At 43.5% G+C, this 23,638-nt stretch overlaps 1 protein-coding gene across 1 annotated transcript in view; it reads left to right on the forward strand.

The window, feature by feature from the left end:
• Nucleotides 1–15,739, forward strand: part of LOC137357574 (misshapen-like kinase 1) — a 264,262-nt gene extending 248,523 nt beyond the window's left edge. The window contains 3 exon segments of the mRNA XM_068024008.1: nt 1,572–1,731; nt 2,898–3,037; nt 5,288–15,739. Of these exon segments, the coding sequence (XP_067880109.1) occupies nt 1,572–1,731; nt 2,898–3,037; nt 5,288–5,371 (384 nt within the window). The 3' untranslated portion in view covers nt 5,372–15,739.
• The last annotated feature ends 7,899 nt before the right edge of the window (nt 15,740–23,638 follow it).

A 23,638-nucleotide genomic window follows, 5' to 3' on the forward strand; every position in this document is an offset into this window, starting at 1 on the left:
TTTGTTTTGTGACAAATATTGGCCAGAACACCGGGAAGAACTCTCTGGTGAGAACATGGTCATGTTCAGCTATGGTAGAATAGCCTGTTGTCCTTTGTACCTAGGTGCCCTAATGAGGGATGACCTCTTGGAGAGATGCTGCATGTCTCATTTTCCGATTAGGCACACTACAGCCTGCCGGACTGAACAATGCGTTCAATAATTTCGGAGCATGACGGGGCCCCCCATTTTACTTTTATTTTTAGTTATTTTTTTCTTTTTTACATTTTTTTACGATTTTTTTCTTTTGTTCATTTCATTTCATTGTAGGTTGTTCAGTTTGCTTACCCACTGTTTTTTTTAAATCATGTTTGTACTTGCTGCTCAATCTTCAGTTCGTTAACACCCTATCTGTACTAATGCTTTGTCTTTCAACATACCATTAACATATTGTTTGCCTTTGCTCCATGACCTCTTGGTCAGCTATGTGGCCTTGTCCAATCTACACCTTCTCCTTTGTTATCTCTTGCCCCACCCCCGGCTCACTTGCTTATAACCTTTGACATTTCTAATATTTGCTAGTTCTGAAGAAGGGTCACTGACCCGAAATGTTAACTCTGCTGAGTGGTTCCAGCATTTCTTGTTTTTATTTCAGATTTCCAGCATCCGCAGTATTTTGCTTTTATTATGTTGCTGCATGTCTCATCCCTGTTAAATCATATCTCAGCAAGGGGAGGAGGAAATTGGGGGAGAGAAAAATGGTCTCCTGTGGGGCAGGCATTCAAATCAGTGATGACTGGTGGAATTAACGCATTTGTCTCTTCTTGCTGATATAACAGTTTGGCACTAAGTTTCAAGTTTGATCTGAAAGGCTACCAAGGTGGCTGGCATGGGAAGTGCAGAAATTCCATTCGTCAGTACTTGCACCTCTACCCGCCCACCGCAAAAGATGAAAACTGGGATCTTTCCGCTCTGAACTATCGAATAGAAATAGATAGAATGGCACAATCCAGTATGCTGGCTCTACATTTTCAACATGAGCCTTGTTGAACTCGATTGTGACGTGTTCCGTTTTGGCCAACAAAGCCCCAGGCAAGATGTATTGACAGTGCAAGTTCAGAATGATACCAGGGCTTACAGGGTAAATTTATGAGGACAAGTTGCATAGGCTAAGCTTGTATTCCCTTGAATCTAGAAGGTTGAGAGATGATATAGTCAGTGTGTTTAAATTGTTAGGGTGTTCTGATTATGTAGATACAGAGAAACTTATTTCCTCTAATCGGAGATTCCTGAAAAAGGAGCTGTAGCCTTAAAATTAGAGCAAGGTCATTTAGGAGTGAAATTGGGAAACGCTTTTTCAGACAGGGTATGGAAATTTGGAAATCGCTCTCTGTGGATGCTGGACGACAATTGAAATTTTCAAAACTGTGTTGATAAATTTTTGTTGGGTAGGGGTATCGAGGGATCAAGAGTGGGTAAATTGGGTTGAGGTATAAGTCAGCTATGATCTAATGGCAGAAGACGCTGAAGGGCCTACTCCTGTTCCTGTGTGCGCTGGTTCTACCCCTGAACCTATTGGTTTCTTTATCTAGATTCAGACCCATGTAGTGCCTCATGCCATTGTAATTCTACCCAACACTGCTGGAATGGAAATGCTTCTGTGCTATGAAGATGAAGGAGTTTACGTGAATACCTACGGCCGTATCACCAAGGATGTGGTGTTGCAATGGGGTGAGATGCCGACCTCTGTTGGTAAGTTGTCCACAAAATGAACTTTCTCCAGTGTTTTCTTTTTCCTGTGGCTGTCCATTTATCTCTCAAGAAGGCAGGGAGACTGGTGCTGATGATGAGGACCATTGTGCGAGGCTTGCTGTCAGTCAATTCGAGCACAGGGCCGTCACAGCCTATCCCAGTCCTAATCTGACCGGGCGCTCACATGCAAGCTCTTTCAGCAGAAGTTGCTGAATCATAGTGCTGAGTAGGAGCATTTGATAGTGACCCCCTTACCCCCATTTCAGCTCTCCAACTGAGAGCAGAGCTTCTAGATTTTGCAGTGCTGTTGGTTGCCTCATGGTGGTGATGGCCTCTTCAGAGCAATCGTTTCATGTCACTCCGTCCTTGCCATGGCTTCATTTTTTATCTGATTAATCACTGACATGGGTTAAAAACCCTGATGTATATATCTTTATAAATGGCTAACTTTTAGCTCTGGCATTTTCACAATTGGTCCTTTTCTTAATAATCAGACTGCTGAAGGAATGACCCTGGACAGGTTCTACCGTGATCTCAACCTGACACAGTCAGACACAACAAATGGCACCTTGAGATTAGGTTCAGAAATGTCAATGTGCTGATCAAGGTGCCATTATTGTCTGAAGCTAAGGGGTAGAGAGAAGTGATTGTTCCTGCTGCAAAATATTACACATGTTTGCGTAGGACAAGATTGAACTGAGTTCATTTTCACAGCCAACGCTCAATAAGGAAGATGGCCACTTGGGGGTACGGGAGGTTGACTGGTACCTGTGAATCTGTAGCACGGCACAAATCCACACTTTCTTCCTCCCGTCTATCCCTCAGTCCAGAGTGAAGAAACAAGTAGGGTGATCCTGGAACCTCCCTTCCTTCAGCAGCAAAACCACGTTTAGATCAAGAACACAGGGTATGCTCATGCCTTGCTTACCAGTGAGAACTTGTAGCAGTTGTGAACATTCTGTTACAATGAGGGACAAGTTACTTCACCCTCCCCACCCCATCCTGTGCCTTGACGGACAGATTATGTCTTAATTAAGTGAATAATTACTGACCTACAGGTGGAAGATGCGCCAAATCTGAGCAATACTTTTAATGTCTGGTATTCATCACTGGAACTGACCACCTCCTATAGCGCATATGTAACTGTGCATTGTATATTTATGCAGCATACATCTGCTCGAACCAGATCATGGGTTGGGGTGAGAAGGCAATCGAAATCCGCTCTGTAGAAACGGGTCATCTTGATGGAGTTTTCATGCACAAAAGAGCACAGCGGCTAAAATTCCTCTGTGAAAGGAACGATAAGGTAATATGCAATATTGTGGATGGCGCATAGCCTTTATGTGCAATTAAAAGTTTCTCATGGCTCTGTTAGTGAAGACAGCATATAATTGAGTCTTAAAATCTTGGAAGGTCTCTGGTTATCCACTTTGGTAGGAGGAATAGATGTGTGCAGAGTATTTCCTAAATGGTAAGAAATTATAAAGTATAGATGTACAAAGGGACCTGAGTGGCCTGGTCAGTACTGAAAGCTAACATGCAGGTGCAGTAAGCAATTAGGAAGACTAATGGTATGTTAGCCTTTATCGCAAGAGGATTTGAGTGCAGGAATAGTGAAGTCTTGCTTCAGCTGTATAGAATCTTGGTTAGACTGCACCTGGAGTACTGAGTGCAGTTTTAACGGAAAAAGTTTCTTCCTATCTAATCTATCAATACTCCTCATAATTTTGTATACCTCAATCATGTCCCCCCCAGCCTTCTCTGCCCCAAGGAAAACAACCCTTGCCTTTTCAGTCTCTCTTCATAGCTGAAACGCTCCAGCCCAGGCAACATCCTGGTGAATCTCCTCTGCACCCTCCAGTGCAATCACATCCTTCCTATATACGGTGACTAGAACTGTACACAGTACTCCAGCTGTGGCCCAACTAGCATTTTATACGGCTCCATCATAACCTCCCTGCTCTTATATTCTATGCCTCAGCTAGTAAAGGCAAGTATCCCATATGCCTTCCTAACCACCTTATCTACCTGTGTTGCTGCCTTCAGTGACTTATGGATAAGTACACCAAGGTCCCTCTGACCTTTTGTACTTCCTAGGGTCCTACCATCCATTGTATGTTCCCTTGCCTTGTTAGTCCTCCCAAAATACATCACCTCACACTTCTCCAGATTAAATTCCATTTGCCACTGCTCCGCGTATTTTACCAGCCCACCTATATCGTCTTGTAATCTAAGGCTTTCCTCCTCACTATTTACGACACCACCATTTTTTGTGTCGTCTGCGAACTTACTGATCATACCTCCTATATTCATATGGCAGCCTCACAGCTCCAGTGACTCAGGTTCAGTTCTGGGTCCTGCCTGTGCGGAGTTTGCAAGTTCTCCCTGTGACCGCGTGGGTTTCCGCCAGGTGCTCCGGTTTCCTCCCACAGCCAAAGACATGCAGGTTGATAGGTAAATTGGCCATTGTAAATTGCCCCTCGTGTAGGTAGGTGGTAGGAGAATGGTGGGGATGTGGTAGGGAATATGGGATTAATGTAGGATTAGTATAAATGGGTGGTTGCTGGTCGGCACAGACTCGGTGGGCCGAAGGGCCTGTTTCAGTGCTGTATTTCTAAATAAATAAATCATTAATGTACACTACAAAGAGCAAGGGTCGCAACACCAATCCCTGTGGTACACCACTGGTCACAGGCTTCGACTCGCAGAAACAACCCTCAACCATCACCCTCTGCCTCCTGCCACTAAGCCAATTTTGGATCCAATTTGCCAAATTGCCATGGATCCCATGGGCTCTTACCTTCTTAATCAATCTCCCATAAAGGACCTTATCAAAAGCCTTACTGAAGTCTATGTAGACTACATCAACTGCTTTACCCTCATCTACACATCTAGTCACCTACTTGAAAAATTCAATCGTTAGTTAGACATATAGGTATATCCTCCTAGTTCTAGTATCAGGAAAGACTGAACAGGCTTGGGTCACTCTTTTTTCCTAGAAAAGAGGAGACAGGAGTGATCTGATAGAGGTCTTTAAAATTATGAATGGAGTTTGATAGGGTAGATTTGGAGAAGATGCTTCCACATATGGGCAAGATCAGAACTTGGGGCTATAAATGTAAGAGAGTCACTGATAAGTCCAATAGCGATTTCAGGAGAAACTTCTTTGTCCAGAGAGTGGTGAGAATGTAGAACTCGCTACCACAGGGAGTAATTGAGGAGAAAAGCATAGATACAGTCAAGGGGAAGCTGGATGAACACATGAAGGACAAAGGAATAAGGGCTTACGCTGATAGGGTGAGATAAAGAAGGGTGGGAGGAGGCTCATGTGGAGCATAAGCACCGGCATGGACCTGTTGGGCCGAATGGCCTGTATCTGTGCTATTAGTACTTTATATTTACAACAGCTGGGGCTGATGTACTCTTTCCCCTTCCGTTGTAAATGAGAACAGTGAAAATTAGTAAAAATACACCAAAGCCGCAAGCAACGTGTACAGCCTTGTATTTGTGAATTTTTATTGTACCTATTTCACTACTACCCTTTGATGTCCTGCAGGTGTTTTTTGCCTCAGTCCGCTCAGGAGGAAGCAGTCAAGTTTACTTCATGACGTTAAATAGGAACACAATCATGAACTGGTAAAAGGGACAACATGTTGGACTACTGAAGCATTGGATACTGTAAATAAGTATGACAGTGCGTTTTGTAGATCAGAGATTTAAACGAGAGAGATAAAAGGCCTTGGAAAGGTTTCTGTGGAACTTGCAGTGGATCTCGTGCCTCAAAAGACATTGTCAATGAAGCTATTTCTTTTCAATTATTGTTTTCCTTTCCCTTTCTGGAGAATGAGTTTGACAGCTTGGCTGCAGTCGTGTGACCTACCCAGCATGCTTTTATCTTTGGAAGCTAAGGCCGCGTCTGCTTGGTGGCAGATCACATGGACAGAATGTGCACTTGATTGAGGTTGAGGGAATGGGGTAAAGAATAACGGTCGGAAGTGATTCAAAATAAGCTGTTCTTCTTGGGTAGTGAGCACCAAATACTAGTGCGAACCAATCTGTGCCACTTCAGGGCAATTTCCAAGGGCAGGCAGTCGGGGAAACCTGGTTTGAGCCCAGACTGGCAGGTCGACTGTTTTTTCTCGCTTATTTTAGAGTAGAACTAAGGTTTAAAAAATAGTTTTTCAACTTACCTTCATAAACCCAAACAAGTGACCAATTGCACAAAAAAAAACTTGTTGATGTTCAGTCGTATCTTATTGGGACATTGAAAGGTGTGGGTTCTCCATTGTTGATTTGAGGGACCATTCAGCTCGATTTAAGCATCATTTCTGCCTCAGGTAAGGTGGTTTCAGGGTGAGGGGAGGAAAAAAATTGTATAAGCATCCACAGTGAGCCATTTTTATTTAATTGTCATCTCAAAATGTCTCTTCAAGGTATGTTTGGCAGTTTTGGACAATACATAGTCTTGGCCTAATTGAGGAGAGTCCTGAGCATTCAATGCACTTCTCAATGTCTGGTAAATGTCTCCTCCTCCATCCTCTCGCCTGCCCTCTAAATTTTGGCAAAGATTATTCACATGTACATCCACTATTAAGTCAAATCTGTTGGCCTCTTTCTCTGTTGATTTTGATACCTGTTAGATCAGATGAGAGTGGCAAAATATGAAAGGCACAAGATCGTTGTAACGGATTGAGTAGCCTCGCAGTGCACTTCTCATCCTTTAAACATGATTTCCTTGGCCCTTAAAGAAATCTTTTTTTAAGTTGATGTATACATGTCCTTGCAGGAACATTGCACACTGCAACCGTGAGACTGCCAACTCAGGGCAATCACAATTGGGCTTGGTTGCTGAATCTCAACGAAAAAAAAGGGTGGAGCTGAAAGCCAGATTGTCCATTCCAGGAGCGTATGAGACAAGAACCCAGATATAGGTCCTTGTAATTCAGTCGTTGCTATGTTGTTGACAGTGTGCTGATTTTTGAGATGGTTATCCCTTGTTTACACTGATCTGTCCAGCAGATAAGGATGCCTAGATATAGTTTCCTGTCAGTTCACCTGTTTAGTTCTTAAATCAGTCAAAACTGCATAAGAATGTTGCAAAAGAAGATGTTTACCACTTGGTTCACCTTTTTGTGCTTAGTTATTATCTCGCAGATATCAGAATGACCAGTCTTCTCAAGGGTGGCCGAATATTTTTAAAACCCAACACTACCTCATTTGAGAAGCTGATGATCCTAACACCAGGCCATTGCATAAAAGCTGTTGCGCCCCATGAATCCCAGAGTTTGAACTGGTATAGGAAGCCATTATAAACCAGTGCAAGAGTAAAGTGATGTCTGGCTGTCTGCTGCTAATTAGAATCGTGGCCCAGGAGCTTGCAAAGCCCTGACTGAAGATGCATTGTGTGGGAAAAGGGCGCAAGAAGTCTTTGGAGGTGTGGGGATGCAGAAAGTCGCTTTGCTGCTTTTAAGGTGTAATAGGATCATTGAATTCGATTATTTGTCGTAAGGGGAGGATAAGGACAAAAAAATCATTAAATTTTCTAGTGAAATGTTCAAGAATTGGTGTTTCCCAACTCTGCAGCACCGGATTCAGTTCTCAAGAAACGATCACCTCCATTTTTCAAGTGAAGCATTTGAATTGCTTTTTTTTTACAAAGCATGGGATAGCGGTGGTGCAACAAGGAATGAGAGACATGTAAGTGATCCCTGTGAAATGGAACTTGTCTGAGATTAGCCTTTAAAGTAACCCGATGTTACCATGGGAACTCTAGACTCTTTCTAGTTGAGTCTTGCTGGTTGCCTTTTTATAGGGCAAGATGTGCTGACCGAGAGTTTAAAATTAGTTATAAATGCTTCACCTGCAGTTGTTCCATAAAGTAGTGTCTGGTCTCTTTTCCCTGCATTGTTTTGTAGACTTCCTTGTGTACTGTCCAGCCAGTGTAGCTCATTGTTGTAACATAGGAAGAGGAATAGGCCAATCAGCCCCTCAAGCCTGTTCCCTCATTCTGACTGATCTGTATACCTCAACTCCATTTCTTCGCCTTTGCTCTGTATTCCTTGATACACTTGCTCTTACAGCTTTCCAGTGCTCATCTATTCCTTTGTTTTTGTATGATCATGTTTATCAGATTTCTCTCTTCTTCAATCCATTAATACGTCTTTCCGTAGAAACCTCAGATTCGTCCAGCCCCCACCTCAATCACTAGCCTCGAGATTGATTTGAGGTTTTGCTTCCACTGCACCACCCAAAAGACTACTCCAGATACGAATCACAACTTGGGAAAGATTGAAGTTGCTGGACTTCATGATCTGGCTGAAAAAATGGAAGAGTGCAGTTCATTTGATGCATGGGCTTCAGATGTTTTGAAGTCATGTTTCCAACTCCTGGTTTTTAATGCTCTTAGTTTGACACTGCTCAGTTTGCTGGGGCATGGCAGCAGCACACTGAGTCAGGCCAAACTATGAGGGTTGCGAATCATCTGCTTCCACGCTCTGAAGAATCAGCTGTATGTTGTAGGTGTTTGGTCAAGGCAGGTGTCAGCGTAATATGTCCAGGGAGCCTTTTGCTGTGTCGCAAGGGACCAAGGTTGAGTTTGGACATTTAGCCAGAAATACTGTGAACTGTTTTTTTGTGAATTAAGTTTTTAGATTGTTTCCAATGATGGTCAGTTTAAAATCAATGTTGCCATGCCCCAGCTACAGACTTGTTTCCATGTTGGCTGTAAATGGTATTTTGCTGCTGTTGTGTGGCTAGAGAATTGAATTGTTTGGTTTTGTCAGAAAATTCTATTGATTTAGCTGTTAAACTAGATTTGTACTCCTGCATAGCAGGAGTACGCAGTGGTGCATTGAAACATGGTGTTCGGGTTCAATAGGTTTGTCTGGAGCTCATGTACATATATTTTGAATTTATGCTTTAATACTGCATTGAAGCTCATAAAATGTTATAATGGAATAAAACTGATTTGGAAAAAAATCCAATTGTGGTGAAATTTAGTGACACATTCCTCAGCTCTCTTGGCAGCCTGTGCTTCGGGAATATCGTTCTCTGCAAAGTTACAATCTCTGTATCTGCTGAAGCCCAGCCTGAAATCCATGGCTGTTAAATGTGACCAATCAAGAATTACTCGCTATGCCTTCCTTTGAAGGGGATGTTACGATGTTGTTTCACGGTGGGCTTAGTTTTGTGCAATAGCCCATTAGTCACAAAGCAAAGTTTGTATTGCAGCAGACTGTTGCAATTACAGTTTTCAGAGTTCTATATTTGAATTAAATATATTGCTAACTGCCCAAGGACAACAAAAATTGAAAAGCACGGGATCTTGAAGACCCTTTGCTATAGCAGCCCTGTTGGAAAAGCAGGGTCCAGCAGCATGAATGGTAACTAAATGGGGAACAGCAGTTCAATTTTCTTTTCAGCCTGCTGAGTGCCTGGGCCTTTCTTGTGCAATGACCCACAATAAGCTTTAATAGGATTAAGAGCACCTTACCCAGCTCCTCAGTTTTCACATTACTCAGTGATAATATAGAAACTGCAGGGGGATTGAAGGGTAACCTGGGAGTATTTGTACCTCTCCTCCTTTCTCGCTTCCCTGACTCTGGTCAAGAATGGGACAGCAGGCATGAATGAACTGCGATTGCTCAGTTTGACCAATGGGGATGAACAATTGATTTAACGCAGATATACAAAGCTGGATTGTTCATGCATTGACTAGAGATAAACATGCTTTTTCTGTCTGCAAAGGATTTAAAAGTTACTAGTTGATCTCCTGTGGCGTCGTGCCTGGGGATTCCAGGCAAATCTAGTGTTACGGTGAAGCTTCAGGAGGGCAATGGGTTAATTTGACCAGGGTGTGCTGGCATAATTTAGTTCCCATGTTAAATTCACACCATTATAAACTCTTATGTAAACTTTTCACACTTTAATGACACTGTCCTGCCAGTAATATCCTTATTTCCAGGAGTTGGAAAACACCACAAAAAAATGTCATAAATCCACTTTCAGGCTAAGTCTCCACACAAGGCATGCCTACTTAATCAAAATAGGTTAATAGCCATTTCAGAATATATACCAGCATGAACACTCAGCCATATTAGACTTCCAGTGGGTGACATTGGTCAAACAATGATCAAATTAGGGGGGACAAAATCACAATAAATCAATAAGATGCTGTTTTTATTTGACTTTGTTTTGAAACTTGAGTGCCATGATCTTTGCAGTCTATTCATTTGGAAAGGTTGGGGTGGGTGGGAGTCGGAACAGAGAAGACTGACCTCGATTGATGTGGGGAGTTGGTTCATGTTGGGCCTGGCCTCAGGCCTCAACCATGTAATCTTATTCATGTACCTCCTTTTTAAAATTCACATTTTCACCCAACAGTGCACTGTTCTGTTGGGTCACAAACCCTTGTGGTGTATTTGAAATGGAAGAGCTTTGCTGTGACAAATGTTTACAACTGCCTGTCATTTTGGGGCTTTATTTTGCACACTCCTTGTGGAAGGTGGGATGTGGAACCTCCCCCAAGATTTTCGTGTTCAGTAGTAGCACCCATTTGTACTGACTAACATGGCAGCGGGCAATTTTGCTGTGTAATAACACCTGACCACCTGTAGGGAGTGCTGGTGTCTGTATTTGTTTCCTTCTAACGGTATCCATACAATAATTCATGCCGTGTGATGTCTGTGATTGCTGTTTCCTCTGTCTAACTGGGTATCAAAATCAGGGCTCATAATTTATTGTTGGGCCTTTTCTCCTATACTTGAGAAACCGTACAGCTTTGACTCAAAAGAGGATATGTTCCATTTAAAAGAAAACCTTTTGTTTTTCCCCTTTATTCCTGTAAATAGTTTTGATTGTTAATCATATATTTTGGGGTCAAAGTGTGTGAATTAAGTTTTTTTTTCTTTTTGCAAAAGAAAAGGCATTAAGACAATCAAGACGAGGGTGAGTGTTTGAATACTGTATGTACTCGCATGTAGGTTTCATGTGCATTCAAGATCTGCAGCTTTGATATGGATGAGCAGTCACTCACCTGTGCTTCCCTGATTATTGGTGAATTTGGCTGGAGATGATCATGTTTTTCTCAAGTTATTTCCTTAAAGGAGAAGGTAATGGGGACAGATTTTTTTTTAAGGGTTAATGACCCAACCTGTTTTGCATGACGGATCATTATTTAAGGTAAATATTCAGTCACGCACTGATCTATTATATGGGACCCCAGTATTTTTGTAATTTATTACATTTTTCTAAGCAAACCAGTGCCCTTGCCCTGAATATACAAATGCTATTTGCAATCCAGTCAGTGCCATTGCTTCAGTTGTATCCCTGTAGCCCTGCAAGTTTATTTCCCTCAAGTGCCTATTGAATTTCCTTTGATCATATCTGCTTCCGCCAACCTCGTAAGCAGCAAGTTCCAGGACATTACCACTCACTGTGTGTAAAAAAAAAAAAATTCTCCCTTACATTCCACCCCCCCCCCCCCCCCCCCCCATATCACTTGCCAATGGGAACAGCTTTTTTTCCTCTACCTTATCTAAACCTGTCACAATCTTGTACACTGCTATCAGAGCTTTCCTCAACCTCCTTTGCTACAAGGAGAACAACCCTAGGTTCTCCAACCTAACCTTATATCTAAATTCCCTCACACCCGGAACCATTCTGGTAAATCTCCTCTGCACCCTCTCAAGGACCCTCACATCCTTCCTAAAGTTTGGTAACCAAAACTGGACACACTACTCCAGCCTAACCAGAGTTTTATAAAGGTTCAGTGCAACTTCCCTGCTTTTGTGCTCAATGCCTCTATTTATGAAGCCCAAGATCCCATCTGCTTTGCTAACTCAGTGTGTCCTGCCACGTTCAAAGATATATGCACATGGACCTCCGGGTCCCTCTGTCCCTGCACACTCTTTAGAAATGTCTCTCCCTATCCATTTTGCCAAAATGCAGCACCTCACACTTCTCTGTATTAAATTCCACCTGCAACTTGTCTGCCCATTCTGCTTGCCTATATGTGTTCTGTTGCAGTCAATTAGTATCATCCTGAGTATTTGCCATACCATCAAGTTTGGTACATCAGCAAATTTTGAAATTTTATTTTGTATTCCAATATCCAAGTCATTTTTAAATACATCAAAAAATCAGTGGTCTTAGCACTGACCCTTGGGGGAAACCACACTGTTTACCATCCTCCAACCTGAAAAACAGCCATTTACCACAACTCGCTGTTTTCTGTCCTTAAGCCAATTGGAGCATATCCAAGGGAATTTCTTGATGCCAAAATATCAGTGATGAGAGGTTGCCTTCTTTCTCTCCTCTGCCCCATCCCAGACCCCCAATAATAATCCACACTCTGCCACCAAGAGTCAGGCTTGTGCCGTAGATGTGTGATAATTGCTGAATGTGAGATTCCACTAGAATGATGGCTTCTCTATCCAGGCAATTGATGAGCATGGTCTGGACTCGGATGCTTGTGGCATGTGGACATGGAGTTGGGATGAAGACTGTTTGAACTATTCCTCTGATAGATCAGCTAGAAAAAGTTTGGGTGCTCTAAAGGCATTGATTCCAGGACCACTGTGGGTGCTACCATCATCCCAATGGGAGGGGTATTTGTAGCAAGGCAACTCTACCAAGTATCATCCTTCCTCCTCCACCTCTCAAAAATAAAGTCTTACTGAATCTGGCAACCAGATAAACTAGATCCCACCCATGGAAAGTTATTAATGTTTCCTCCCTGGACAGAACTTTCAGGATCTGATCAAAAAGGGTGTGAAGATATGTTACAAGGATTTAGGGACTCGTGATGGTCATTGAGATGAAGGCACTGTCTAGTGTGGATCTGTGTAAAATAATCTGACCTTATTCAGGCAGCAAAAGGGGTGTTACAATTGGCCTGAGTGTCCAGGGCTAGGAACAAAGTTTACAATTAGTATTCCTTTCCTCTCTTACTCTGAATACAAAAGCTTAAGGATCAAGCAAGGCACTATATTTATTTTCTAGCCTTAAAGAATTTAATTTAACAAAGAGCCAGATATTTTCTTCCCGGTAAGAACTAATAGCTTTTCATACAAATATTTTCGAGTGTGTGCAAGTCAAGATCCTCTCCTGCACCATCGTGTCCTTACGTTGCATGTGGTAGTCCTTAGGAAAACAACCTTCTGCAGTGGGCTGTTTTTTATGGTATTTGATGTCTGCTTCTTTGACCATCATACCATATATGGTTTGTTTTAAACACTAAAGAATCTCTCATCAACTTGCAATCCTTACATGCTTACCTCTTTAACTGTCAGTATTGTTTCTTATCAGTTACTCTGGTTTTATAGCCAACCAAGGCTCCGTCCAATCTTGCTGACATACACATTTCTTCCTGCTAACATCCTGGATATTGAGCAAAGACCATCATGCATCCTGATTAAGGTCAAGCTGATAGTTCTCTGTTCTTTAACCAAGTAATTGAGGGTTTCAAGTCCATTATTTTAGTTATCTTTAAAACAAAAGTCCATATTGAAAAGTCCAAAATCCTTCAGTGGTTTCCATTCTTGATTGAGGTCCACAGATCCCGTGTGGGCGTTGGGCAAAGCTAGGATCTGGTTATTTCTGTGTTAATCCCCTGGTGGTGATTAGGTTGCCAGCCCTTGCTATCTGGAGGGTAACCGAGAATTGGAGGCAGGACCCCAGTAAGGAGTAGCACCTTCAGGAAGGGGTGGGAGAAAATCAAACGGCAGTACATGGGAGGTTGTGCATGGTTTCTTCCCTTCCCCTCCTCTGGTAATGAGGCATGTGAAAATTTAAAAAATGGATACAAAGCTTTGCTCTGGGGGTATCAGTCTCTTGAATGCACTACCTTCATTCACAAATACAGATGCAAGACTGAGAGATTGACAGTCTTTAGCTTATGTTCTGTCTGATAATGGAAGCAAATGAATGATGTATAAATAGCTAAACATGAACAATTTGAAAATATATAGCCTTCACTCAAGTCGCTTTATCAGGCAAGCATTATCTCAATGAGCATTTGACTCATAGACTTGATGCTCGTGTTAACTTATATGTGAGTACAGAGAGTGCAACAACACAATGGCCTCCCTTGTAGCCATTAATGTGCAATCTAACGTTGTGGTTCTTTTTTTTTGTTATTTAGTTCGAATTAATGTTTGTAAAAAACAAAAACTGACAATCTTGTTTTTTTTCTAAACGGAGTTGAATGCTTTTATTTTAAAGCCAGCGTAGTACAGTGGGCTAACTACGGATTATGGAAGGGTGATTGCATGCTGCAGAACCTTTTGAGCTCCAATATCATTGGCAATAGAGCTTCTTGTTTCTCAGATTCTTGGTGTCGTTGCAGTAAGGTAAACAAATTAATCTAGAACTGAACCAAGCATTGCTGGTATCTGTACAGTATGTTGTACCTGGGAAGGACTGGTACTGGGATTTTCTGCCCTGGCCTTGCTTTTTATTCAGGGGTAGGGTACAGAGTGTCACTGACTCAGAAGGCAAGGTTGAAAAGCCATCAGGGTTTTCTGGCTTGCCGGCTTGGAATGCTTTACACAGACCAATCTGCAAAACATGGAAGGTCATTTTACCTTGTGCATCTAGAAAGCAATCTCATCTCTCCAACACAGCGCCCAGTTGCTGTAGTAGTTCCAAGGCTTTGCTTCTACTACCCTGTCCCAAAGTTAACAACAAGTCAATTGCTCTTTGTGTGTAAAATATTTTTGACATGAAGTACTGAATTGTCTCTTTTGCTGGTTTGACCCCTTGCTAATTGTTATCTTGTCCTGGCGTAGTTTGAAAGGGTTCCCAGGTTTGACCTTTGCTACTGTTTGCTTTTCTTCTGTCTCTTGATGACCTCCTTGGTCACCTCCTCCCAACACTGAACAAATCTCCAGTTGAAGTTTCATCATATTTAAAAATAGCTGAGGCCATTTTGCATCTGCTACAGTTAATAGGTTATTGTCCCTCTCACTGCAGCTTCAAAACATGGAGAGACAATGGCTGAAAGACAGGACCTTGGGGCCCAAATGGCATTTCAGCATTTCGCCAAATAAGTCGACTTAAATTAGAAAAAGAATTAATGATACAACTGAACTGGAATGGCTCAAAAAGGCTGCAGAGTTCGTGAACTTTAAGACCACATGTTTTCACTCTGGGATATGAGGATGTGGAACGGCACATGAGATCATTGCACCCTGATGAAGCCTGCCAATCTTTTCCCAGTGATCATAATACTCATGATTTAAATCAACCGCATAGGTATAACCTGGCACTGTACTTACACATTACACATCTTGACAGTGTTCGAGAATTACGTTAAATTCACTTGATCTCTTTCTTGCCTCCACCTCCACCCCCGCCACTGCTCCTTGTTGCCTACTCAAAAATCAAATCTTAGCAATTACTGCCTTGCAAGCCACAAATTCACAACAAAGCCCCCATTAGGATGGAATTGCACTGCCCTAAAGGGACCCCTTTGCCTCCAATCAGAGCAATGCAGGGCCCGGTCTGCTCCGAGTACCAGTCTGCTTCCAGTTTAAACCCTTTTCAAATGTGGGTCAAATACTTTTTAAAAAAAGTGTATTACTTGCCTTACGAGGGATTTTTAACTCTTTTTCTTTTATACCAGAGAATAAACCATTCTTTCTGCCTTTGTTTTTGAAGTTGGCTGCGGGATGTTGGGGGATTACATGCAGAGATGACCCTGTTTTGATCCGCTGATACCTGTACTATAAGACTCACTGGCTGATGCCCACTCTGTTGGGGAGTTGAACTGCTGATTTTAATCTGTGGCCACATCGCATGGTTTGAAATAATTCTGTCCCTTTTTGTGGTCCTTTCCAGTGAAGGGGCCAGTGACTGCCATAAAACTAAGACTTATTGTTCAAACCCAGGAGAGTTAAGAATCCCATGTAAAACTTTTCTTGTCTTCAATGAATGAATGTATCTTGTTTGACATAATTTATGGGTTGGAAAATTTTCTTTTGGTTAAAAAATAAATTCTGCCCTCTGACATTTGTTTGGGTGTTTAATGGATCGCTGGGGTGTGTTGTTCATTTACTGATTGAATCTGTGCATTGAAGGTGTTCTTGAGGGTTAAGTTCCCTCCTCTTCAAATTTCTCCATGGCTTTGCCCCTCCTAACTTCTGTACAGAGCCGCCCCCCCCCCCACCCAACAACTCTCCAATCTCTCTTCCTCTGACTTCAGCTCTTGTGCCCACACTACCTCATCAACAACCCATAACCCACTATTGGTATCAATGTCTCATACTCCCATGTCAAATCTTTCCACCTTCAAGCACTCTTCCTGGGCCAAGCCTTTGTTCACTCCTCCTAAATCTCCCTCTTTGGCTGGGTGTCTATCTTTCCCAACACTGCTGAAGAGCCTTGGAATGTTTTATATGTTAAAGGCACTAATGTTTTGGTGCAGTTTTGGGGAGAAGAGTAGAGAAACAATTAGAATTAGAACATTACAGCGCAGTACAGGCCCTTCGGCCCTCGATGTTGCGCCGACCTGTGAAACCATCTGACCGACACTATTCCATTTTCATCCATATGTCTATCCAATGACCACTTAAATGCCCTTAAAGTTGGCGAGTCTACTACTGTTGCAGGCAGGGCGTTCCACGCCCCTACTACTCTGAGTAAAGAAACTACCTCTGACATCTGTCCTATATCTATCACCCCTCAACTTAAAGCTATGTCCCCTCGTGTTTGCCATCACCATCCGAGGAAAAAGACTCACACTATCCACCCTATCTAACCCTCTGATTATCTTATATGTCAATATTAAGTCACCTCTCCTCCTCCTCCTCCTCTCCAACGAAAACAACCTCAAGTCCCTCAGCCTTTCCTCGTAAGACCTTCCCTCCATACCAGGCAACATCCTAGTAAATCTCCTCTGCACCCTTTCCATAGCTTCCACATCCTTCCTATAATGCGGTGATCAGAACTGCACGCAATACTCCAGGTGCGGTCTCACCAGAGTTTTGTACAGCTGCAGCATGACCTCGTGGCTCCGAAACTCGATCCCCCTACTAATAAAAGCTAACACACCATATGCCTTCGTAACAGCCCTATTAATCTGGGTAGCAATCTTCAGGGATTTATGCACCTGGACACCAAGATCTCTCTGTTCATCTACACTACCAAGAATCTCTGCATTCCTGTTACTCCTTCCAAAGTGAATCACCTCGCACTTTTCCGCATTAAACTCCATTTGCCATCTCTCAGCCCAGCTCTGCAGCCTATCTATGTCCCTCTGTACCCTACAACATCCTTCGGCACTATCCACAACTCCACCGACCTTTGTGTCATCCGCAAATTTACTAACCCACCCTTCTACACCCTCTTCCAGGTCATTTATAAAAATGACAAACAGCAGTGGCCCCAAAACAGATCCTTGCGGTACACCACTAGTAACTAAACTCCAGGGTGAACATTTGCCATCAACCACCACCCTCTGTCTTCTTTCAGCTAGCCAATTTCTGATCCAAAACTCTAAATCACCTTCAACCCCATACTTCCGTATTTTCTGCAATAGCCTACCGTGGGGAACCTTATCAAACGCCTTACTGAAATCCATATACACCACATCCACTGCTTTACCCTCATCCACCTGTTTGGTCACCTTCTCGAAAAACTCAATAAGGTTTGTGAGGCACGACCTACCCGTCACAAAACCGTGCTGACTATCGCTAATGAACTTATTCTTTTCAAGATGATTATAAATCCTGTCTCTTATAACCTTTTCCAACATTTTACCCACAACCGAAGTAAGGCTCACAGGTCTATAATTACCAGGGCTGTCTCTACTCCCCTTCTTGAACAAGGGGACAACATTTGCTATCCTCCAGTCTTCCGGCACTATTCCTGTCGACAATGACGACATAAAGATCAAGGACAAAGGCTCTGCAATCTCCTCCCTAGCTTCCCAGAGAATCCTAGGATAAATCCCATCTGGCCCAGGGGACTTATCTATTTTCACACTTTCCAAAATTGCTAACACCTCCTCCTTGTGAACCTCAATCCCATCTAGCCTAGTAGCCTGAATCTCAGTATTCTCCTCGACAACATTTTCTTTCTCTACTGTAAATACTGACGCAAAATATTCATTTAACACTTCCCCTACCTCCTCTGATTCCACACACAACTTCCCACTACTATCCTTGATTGGCCCTAATCTAACTCTAGTCATTCTTTTATTGCTGATATACCTATAGAAAACCTTAGGGTTTTCCCTGATCCTATCCGCCAATGACTTCTCGTGTCCTCTCCTTGCTCTTCTTAGCTCTCCCTTTAGATCCTTCCTGGCTAGCCTGTAACTCTCAAGCGCCCTAACTGAGCCTTCACGTCTCATCCTAACATAAGCCGCCTTCTTCCTCTTGACAAGCGCTTCAACTTCTTTAGTAAACCACGACTCCCTCGCTCGACAACTTCCTCCCTGCCTCACAGGTACATACTTATCAAGGACACGCAGTAGCTGCTCCTTGAATAAGCTCCACATTTCGATTGTTCCCATCCCCTGCAGTTTCCTTCCCCATCCTACGCATCCTAAATCTTGCCTAATCGCATCATAATTTCCTTTCCCCCAGCTATAATTTTTGCCCTGCGGTATATACCTGTCCCTGCCCATCGCTAAGGTAAACCTAACCGAATTGTGATCACTATCACCAAAGTGCTCACCTACATCTAAATCTAACACCTGGCCGGGTTCATTACCCAGTACCAAATCCAATGTGGCATCGCCCCTGGTTGGCCTGACTACATACTGTGTCAGAAAACCCTCCTGCACACACTGGACAAAAACTGACCCATCTAAAGTACTCGAACTATAGTATTTCCAGTCGATATTTGGAAAGTTAAAGTCCCCCATAACAACTACCCTGTTACTCTCGCCCCTGTCAAGAATCATCTTCGCTATCCTTTCCTCTACATCTCTGGAACTATTTGGAGGTCTATAAAAGACTCCCAACAGGGTGACCTCACCTCTCCTGTTTCTAACCTCGGCCCATACTACCTCAGTAGACGAGTCCTCAAACGTCCTTTCTGTCGCTGTAATACTCTCCTTGATTAACAATGCCACACCCCCCCCTCTTTTACCATCTTCTCTGTTCTTACTGAAACATCTAAATCCCGGAACCTGCAACATCCATTCCTGCCCCTGCTCTACCCATGTCTCCGAAATGGCCACTACATCGAGATCCCAGGTACCAACCCATGCTGCAAGCTCACCCACCTTATTCCGGATGCTCCTGGCGTTGAAGTAGACACACTTTAAACCAGGTTCTTGCTTGCCAGTGCCCTCTTGCGTCCTTGTAACCTTATCCCTGACCTCACTACTCTCAACATCCTGTCCACTGGCACTACATTTTAGGTTCCCATTCCCCTGCTGAATTAGTTTAGAAGAGTATTTGGGGTGGAGATGCAGAGCTTGGGGCTTTGGAGGCTGAAAGCATGGCTGCCAATGGTGGGACGAAGGAGATGGAGATGTGCAAGAGGCCAAAGTTGGAGGAATGCAGAGTTTTTAAGATGGTTGTAGCACTGCAGAAGGTCAGAGATTGGGAGTGGCGAAGCCATAGAGCGATTTGAACGCAAGGATAAGAATTTTAACATTGAGGCATTGCTGGACTGGGGGCCAATGTAGATCAGTGAGCAAACAGGGTGATGAGTGAGTGGGACTTGGTAGGAGTTCCGGATACGGGCAGCGGAGTTTTGGATCAGCTCAAGTATTTGGAGGGTGGCAGATGGGAGGTCGGCCAAGAAAACATTGGAATAGTTGAGTAACAAAGGCATGGATGATGATTTCAGCAGCAGATGAGCTGAGGCAGAGACAGGGATGGGCAGTATTAGAGATGAAATTGGTGGCCTTTGTTATGGGGTAGGCTGTGGGGTCAGAGGCTCAGCTCCAGATCAAATAGGACTCTTGAGGTAATGAATAGTGTGGTTCAACCTCAGATAGTGGCAGAGAGAGGGATGGAGTTTGTGTGAATTGAAGACGGTGGCTTCAGTCTTCCCAATATTTGATTGGAGGAAGTTTCAGCTCATGAAGATGGTTGTGATTGTTGGAGGCCAACCATTTCAGCTCCAGGACATTGCTGCAAGAGTAGTGTCTAGGTCCAGCTATCTTCAGCTGTTTCATCTCAATGGCCTTTCCTCCATCATATGGTCAGAAGTGGGGATGTTTGCTGATGATTGCACAGCCTTCAGTACCATTCGAGACTCCAGATACTGAAGATATCCATGCCCACATGCAGCAATACCTGGATAACATTCAAGCTTGGGCTGATAAGTGGCAAGTAATATTCAAGTCAGACAAGTGCCAGGCAATGATCATGTCAAGCAAGAGAGAATCTAACTATCTCCCCTTGACATTCAGTGGCCTTACCATTGCTGAATCCCCCACCATCAAATCCTGGGGGTCACCATTGATCAGAACCTTAACTGGACCAGCCGTGTGAGCGCTGTGGCTACAAGAACGGGCCAGAGGCTGGGATTTCTGTGCAAGTAACTCACCTTCTGACTCCCCAAAGCCTAGCCACCATCTACAAGGCCCAAGTCAGGAGTGTGGTAGAATATTCTCCACTTGCCCAGATTAGTGCAACTCCAACGCTCAAGAAGTTCAACACCAACCAGAGCAAAGCAGCCCCTTGATTTGTATCCAATCCACCACCTTAAGCATTCACTCCCACCACCACCACTGAACAGTGGCAGAAATGTGTACCATCTACAAGATACACTGCAGCAACTCGCCAAGCCTCCTTCAGAAGTGCCTTCCAAACCCGTGACTTCTACCACTGAGAAAGATAAGGGTAGCAGATACATGGGAACACCAGCACCTGCAAGTTCAACCTCCAGGCTAGACACCATCCTCGCTTGGAACCATATTGCCGTTCCTTCACTGTTGCTGTGTCAAAAACATGGAACTCGCTTCCTAATAGCACTGTGGATGTACCTAAAACCACATGGACTACAGTGTTTCAAGAAGGCAGCTCACCACCACCACCTCAAGGGCAGTTAGGGATGGGCAACAATTGCTGGTCTTGCCAGCAATGCTCACATCCCACACAAAAAAAAATCCAGAACTGGATGTTGGACAAGCAATCTGACAACATAGGAGGAGGAGGGGTCAGGAGAGGAGGAGGTGGTGGTGATGAGGTACAGCTGGGTATCGTCAACATGCATATGGAACCTGACATTAAGTGTTCAGATGATGTCCCCAATAGGCTGCATGTAGATGAGAAATAGGGGGCCAAGGTTAGATCCCTGGGGGACTCCAGAGGCAATGTGGGAGCAGAAAGAGGTGCCATTGCAGGAGATACTCTGGCTACAACTGGCTAGATAAGGGTGGAGCTGGGCATGGGCAATCTCTCTTGGCTTGATGATAGAAGAGATGTGTTGGAGGAGAATGATGTGGTCAACTGTGTCAAGAATGAGGATTATTCATTGAGGATTGAGCTCCCTGTCTTAATGTTCAATTGCAAGTTCAGCTAAGCGAGTGGGCAAGAACATGGCAGATGGAATATAATGTGGGAAAATGTGAAGTTATCCACTTTTGGTAGGAAAAACAGAAATGCAGAGTATTTCTTGAATGGTGAAAGATTGGCAAGTGTTGATGTCCAAAGCGACCTGGGTGTCCTTGGTCATAAGTCACTGAAAAATAACATGCAGGTGCAGCAACTGTTACGTTGAACTTTATTGCAAGAGGATCTGAGTACAGGAGTAAAGAAGTCTTACTGCAATTGTATAGAACCTTGGTGAAACTGCACCTGGAGTATTGTGTACAGTTTTGGTTGCCTTACCTAAGGAAGGATATCCATTTGTAGAGGGAGTGCAATGAATGGGATGGTGGGATTGTCCTATGAGAAGAGATTGAGGAGACTGGGCCTATATTCGAGAGTTCAGAAGAATGAGAAGTGATCTCATTGAAGCATGCAAAATTCTTACAGGGCTTGACAGGGTGGATGCATGAAGGATATTTCCCTTGGCTGAGGGGGTCAAGAACCCGGGGAGGACACACTCAGAATAAGAGGTAGGCCATTTAGGACTGAGATGAGGAGGCATTTCTTCACACAGGGTGATGAATCTTTGGAAATCTTTACCCCTGAGGGCTGTGGAGGCTCAGTCTTTGTGTTCAAGACAGAGATCGATAGATTTCTAGATATTAAAGATATCAAGGGATATGGGGATAGTGCCAGAAAATAGTGTTAAGGTTGATCAGACTCAAGGGGCCGAATGGCCTACTCCTGCTCCTATTTCCTATGTTCCTAGAAGGATATGGGTGAATAGTGTGCCATATGAACATGCGAATTAGGAGCAAGAGTAGGCCACTCGGCCCTTCGAGCCTGCTCTGCCATTCGATACGTTCCAACAGGACTGGACAGACGAGATGCAGGAAGGATGTTCCTGATAGCTGGGCGGAACAGGACCAGGGGTCACAATCTAAGGATAAGGGGTAAGCCATTTAGGACTGAGATGAGGAGGGATTTCTTCACCCAGAGAGTGGTGAACCTGTGGAATTCTCTACCACAGAAAGCAGTTGAGGCCAAATCATTAAATATATTTAAGAAAGAGTTAGATATAGTTCTTAGGGCTAAAGGAATCGAGGGATATGGGGAGAAAGCGGGAAAATGGTACTGAGTTTGGACGATTTGCCATGATCGTGTTGAATGGTGGTGCAGGCTCGAAGGACCGAATAGCCTACCCCGTTCCTATTTTCTATGTTTTTGTGTTCATGGATGAACTGATTACTCCACATTTCCGCCTACCCCTGATAACCTTCCATCCACTTGCTTATCAAGAATCTATCTGCCTTTGCCTTAAAAATATTCAAAGACTCCGCTTCTGCCACCTTTTGAGGAAGAGAATTCGAAAGACTCTCAACCCTCTGCAAGAGAAAAATTTTCTTTATCTCTGCCTTAAATGAATGACCCCTTACTTTTAAACAGTGACCCCGAGTTCTAGATTCTCCCACAAGGGGAAACATCCTTTCCACATCCACCCTGCCAAGACCCCTCAGGATCTTGTATGTTTAAATCAAGTCGCCTCTTACTGCTCTAAATTCCAGCGGATGCAAGCCTAGCCAGTCCTTGCAAGACAGCCAGCCCATTCCAGGTACTAGTCTAGTAAACCTTCTCTGTACTGCCTCCAAGGCATTTACATCCTTTCTTAAATAAGGAGACCAGCACGATACACAGTACTCCAGATGTGGTCTCGCCAATGCCCTGTATAGCTGAAGCATAACCTCCCTACTTTTGTATTCAAATCCCCCTCGCAATATACAATAACATTCTATTAGCTTTCCTAATTGCGTGCTGTACCTGCATTTTACCCTTTTGCGATTCATGCACTCGGACACCCTTATCCCTCTGCATCTCAGCGCTCTGCAATCTCTCACCATTTAGATAATATGCTTTTTTTATTCTTCCTGCCAAAGTGGACAAATTCACACTTTCCCACATTATACTCCATTTGCCAGGTCTTTACCCACTCACTTAACCTAACTATATCCCTTTGTAGCCCCCTTATGTCCTCTTCACAAGTTACTTTCCTGCCTATCTTTGTGTAAAGTTGAGGCCCCAGCACAGATCCCTGTGGCACACCACTCGTTACACCCTGCCAACCAGAAAATGACCCATTTATGTCTACTGTTTCCTTTTAGCTCGCCAATCTTCTATCTATGCCAATATGTTACCCCCTACACCATGTGCGTTTGTTTCCTGCAATAACCTTTGATTGCCTTCTGTAAATCTAAGTGCAATACATCCACCAGTTCCCCTTTATCCACAGTACATGTAACTCCCTCAAAGTCAAAGCCATAGTCACTGTTACATGGGTGTTATTTTAACTTTCATTAGGGCTGTTTCAGTGGTGTGGCAAGGTGAAAACCTGATTGGAGGATTCAAATCTGGAG

This window comes from Heterodontus francisci, chromosome 48 (genome assembly GCF_036365525.1).
Source record: "Heterodontus francisci isolate sHetFra1 chromosome 48, sHetFra1.hap1, whole genome shotgun sequence".
Lineage (NCBI taxonomy): Eukaryota > Metazoa > Chordata > Chondrichthyes > Heterodontiformes > Heterodontidae > Heterodontus > Heterodontus francisci.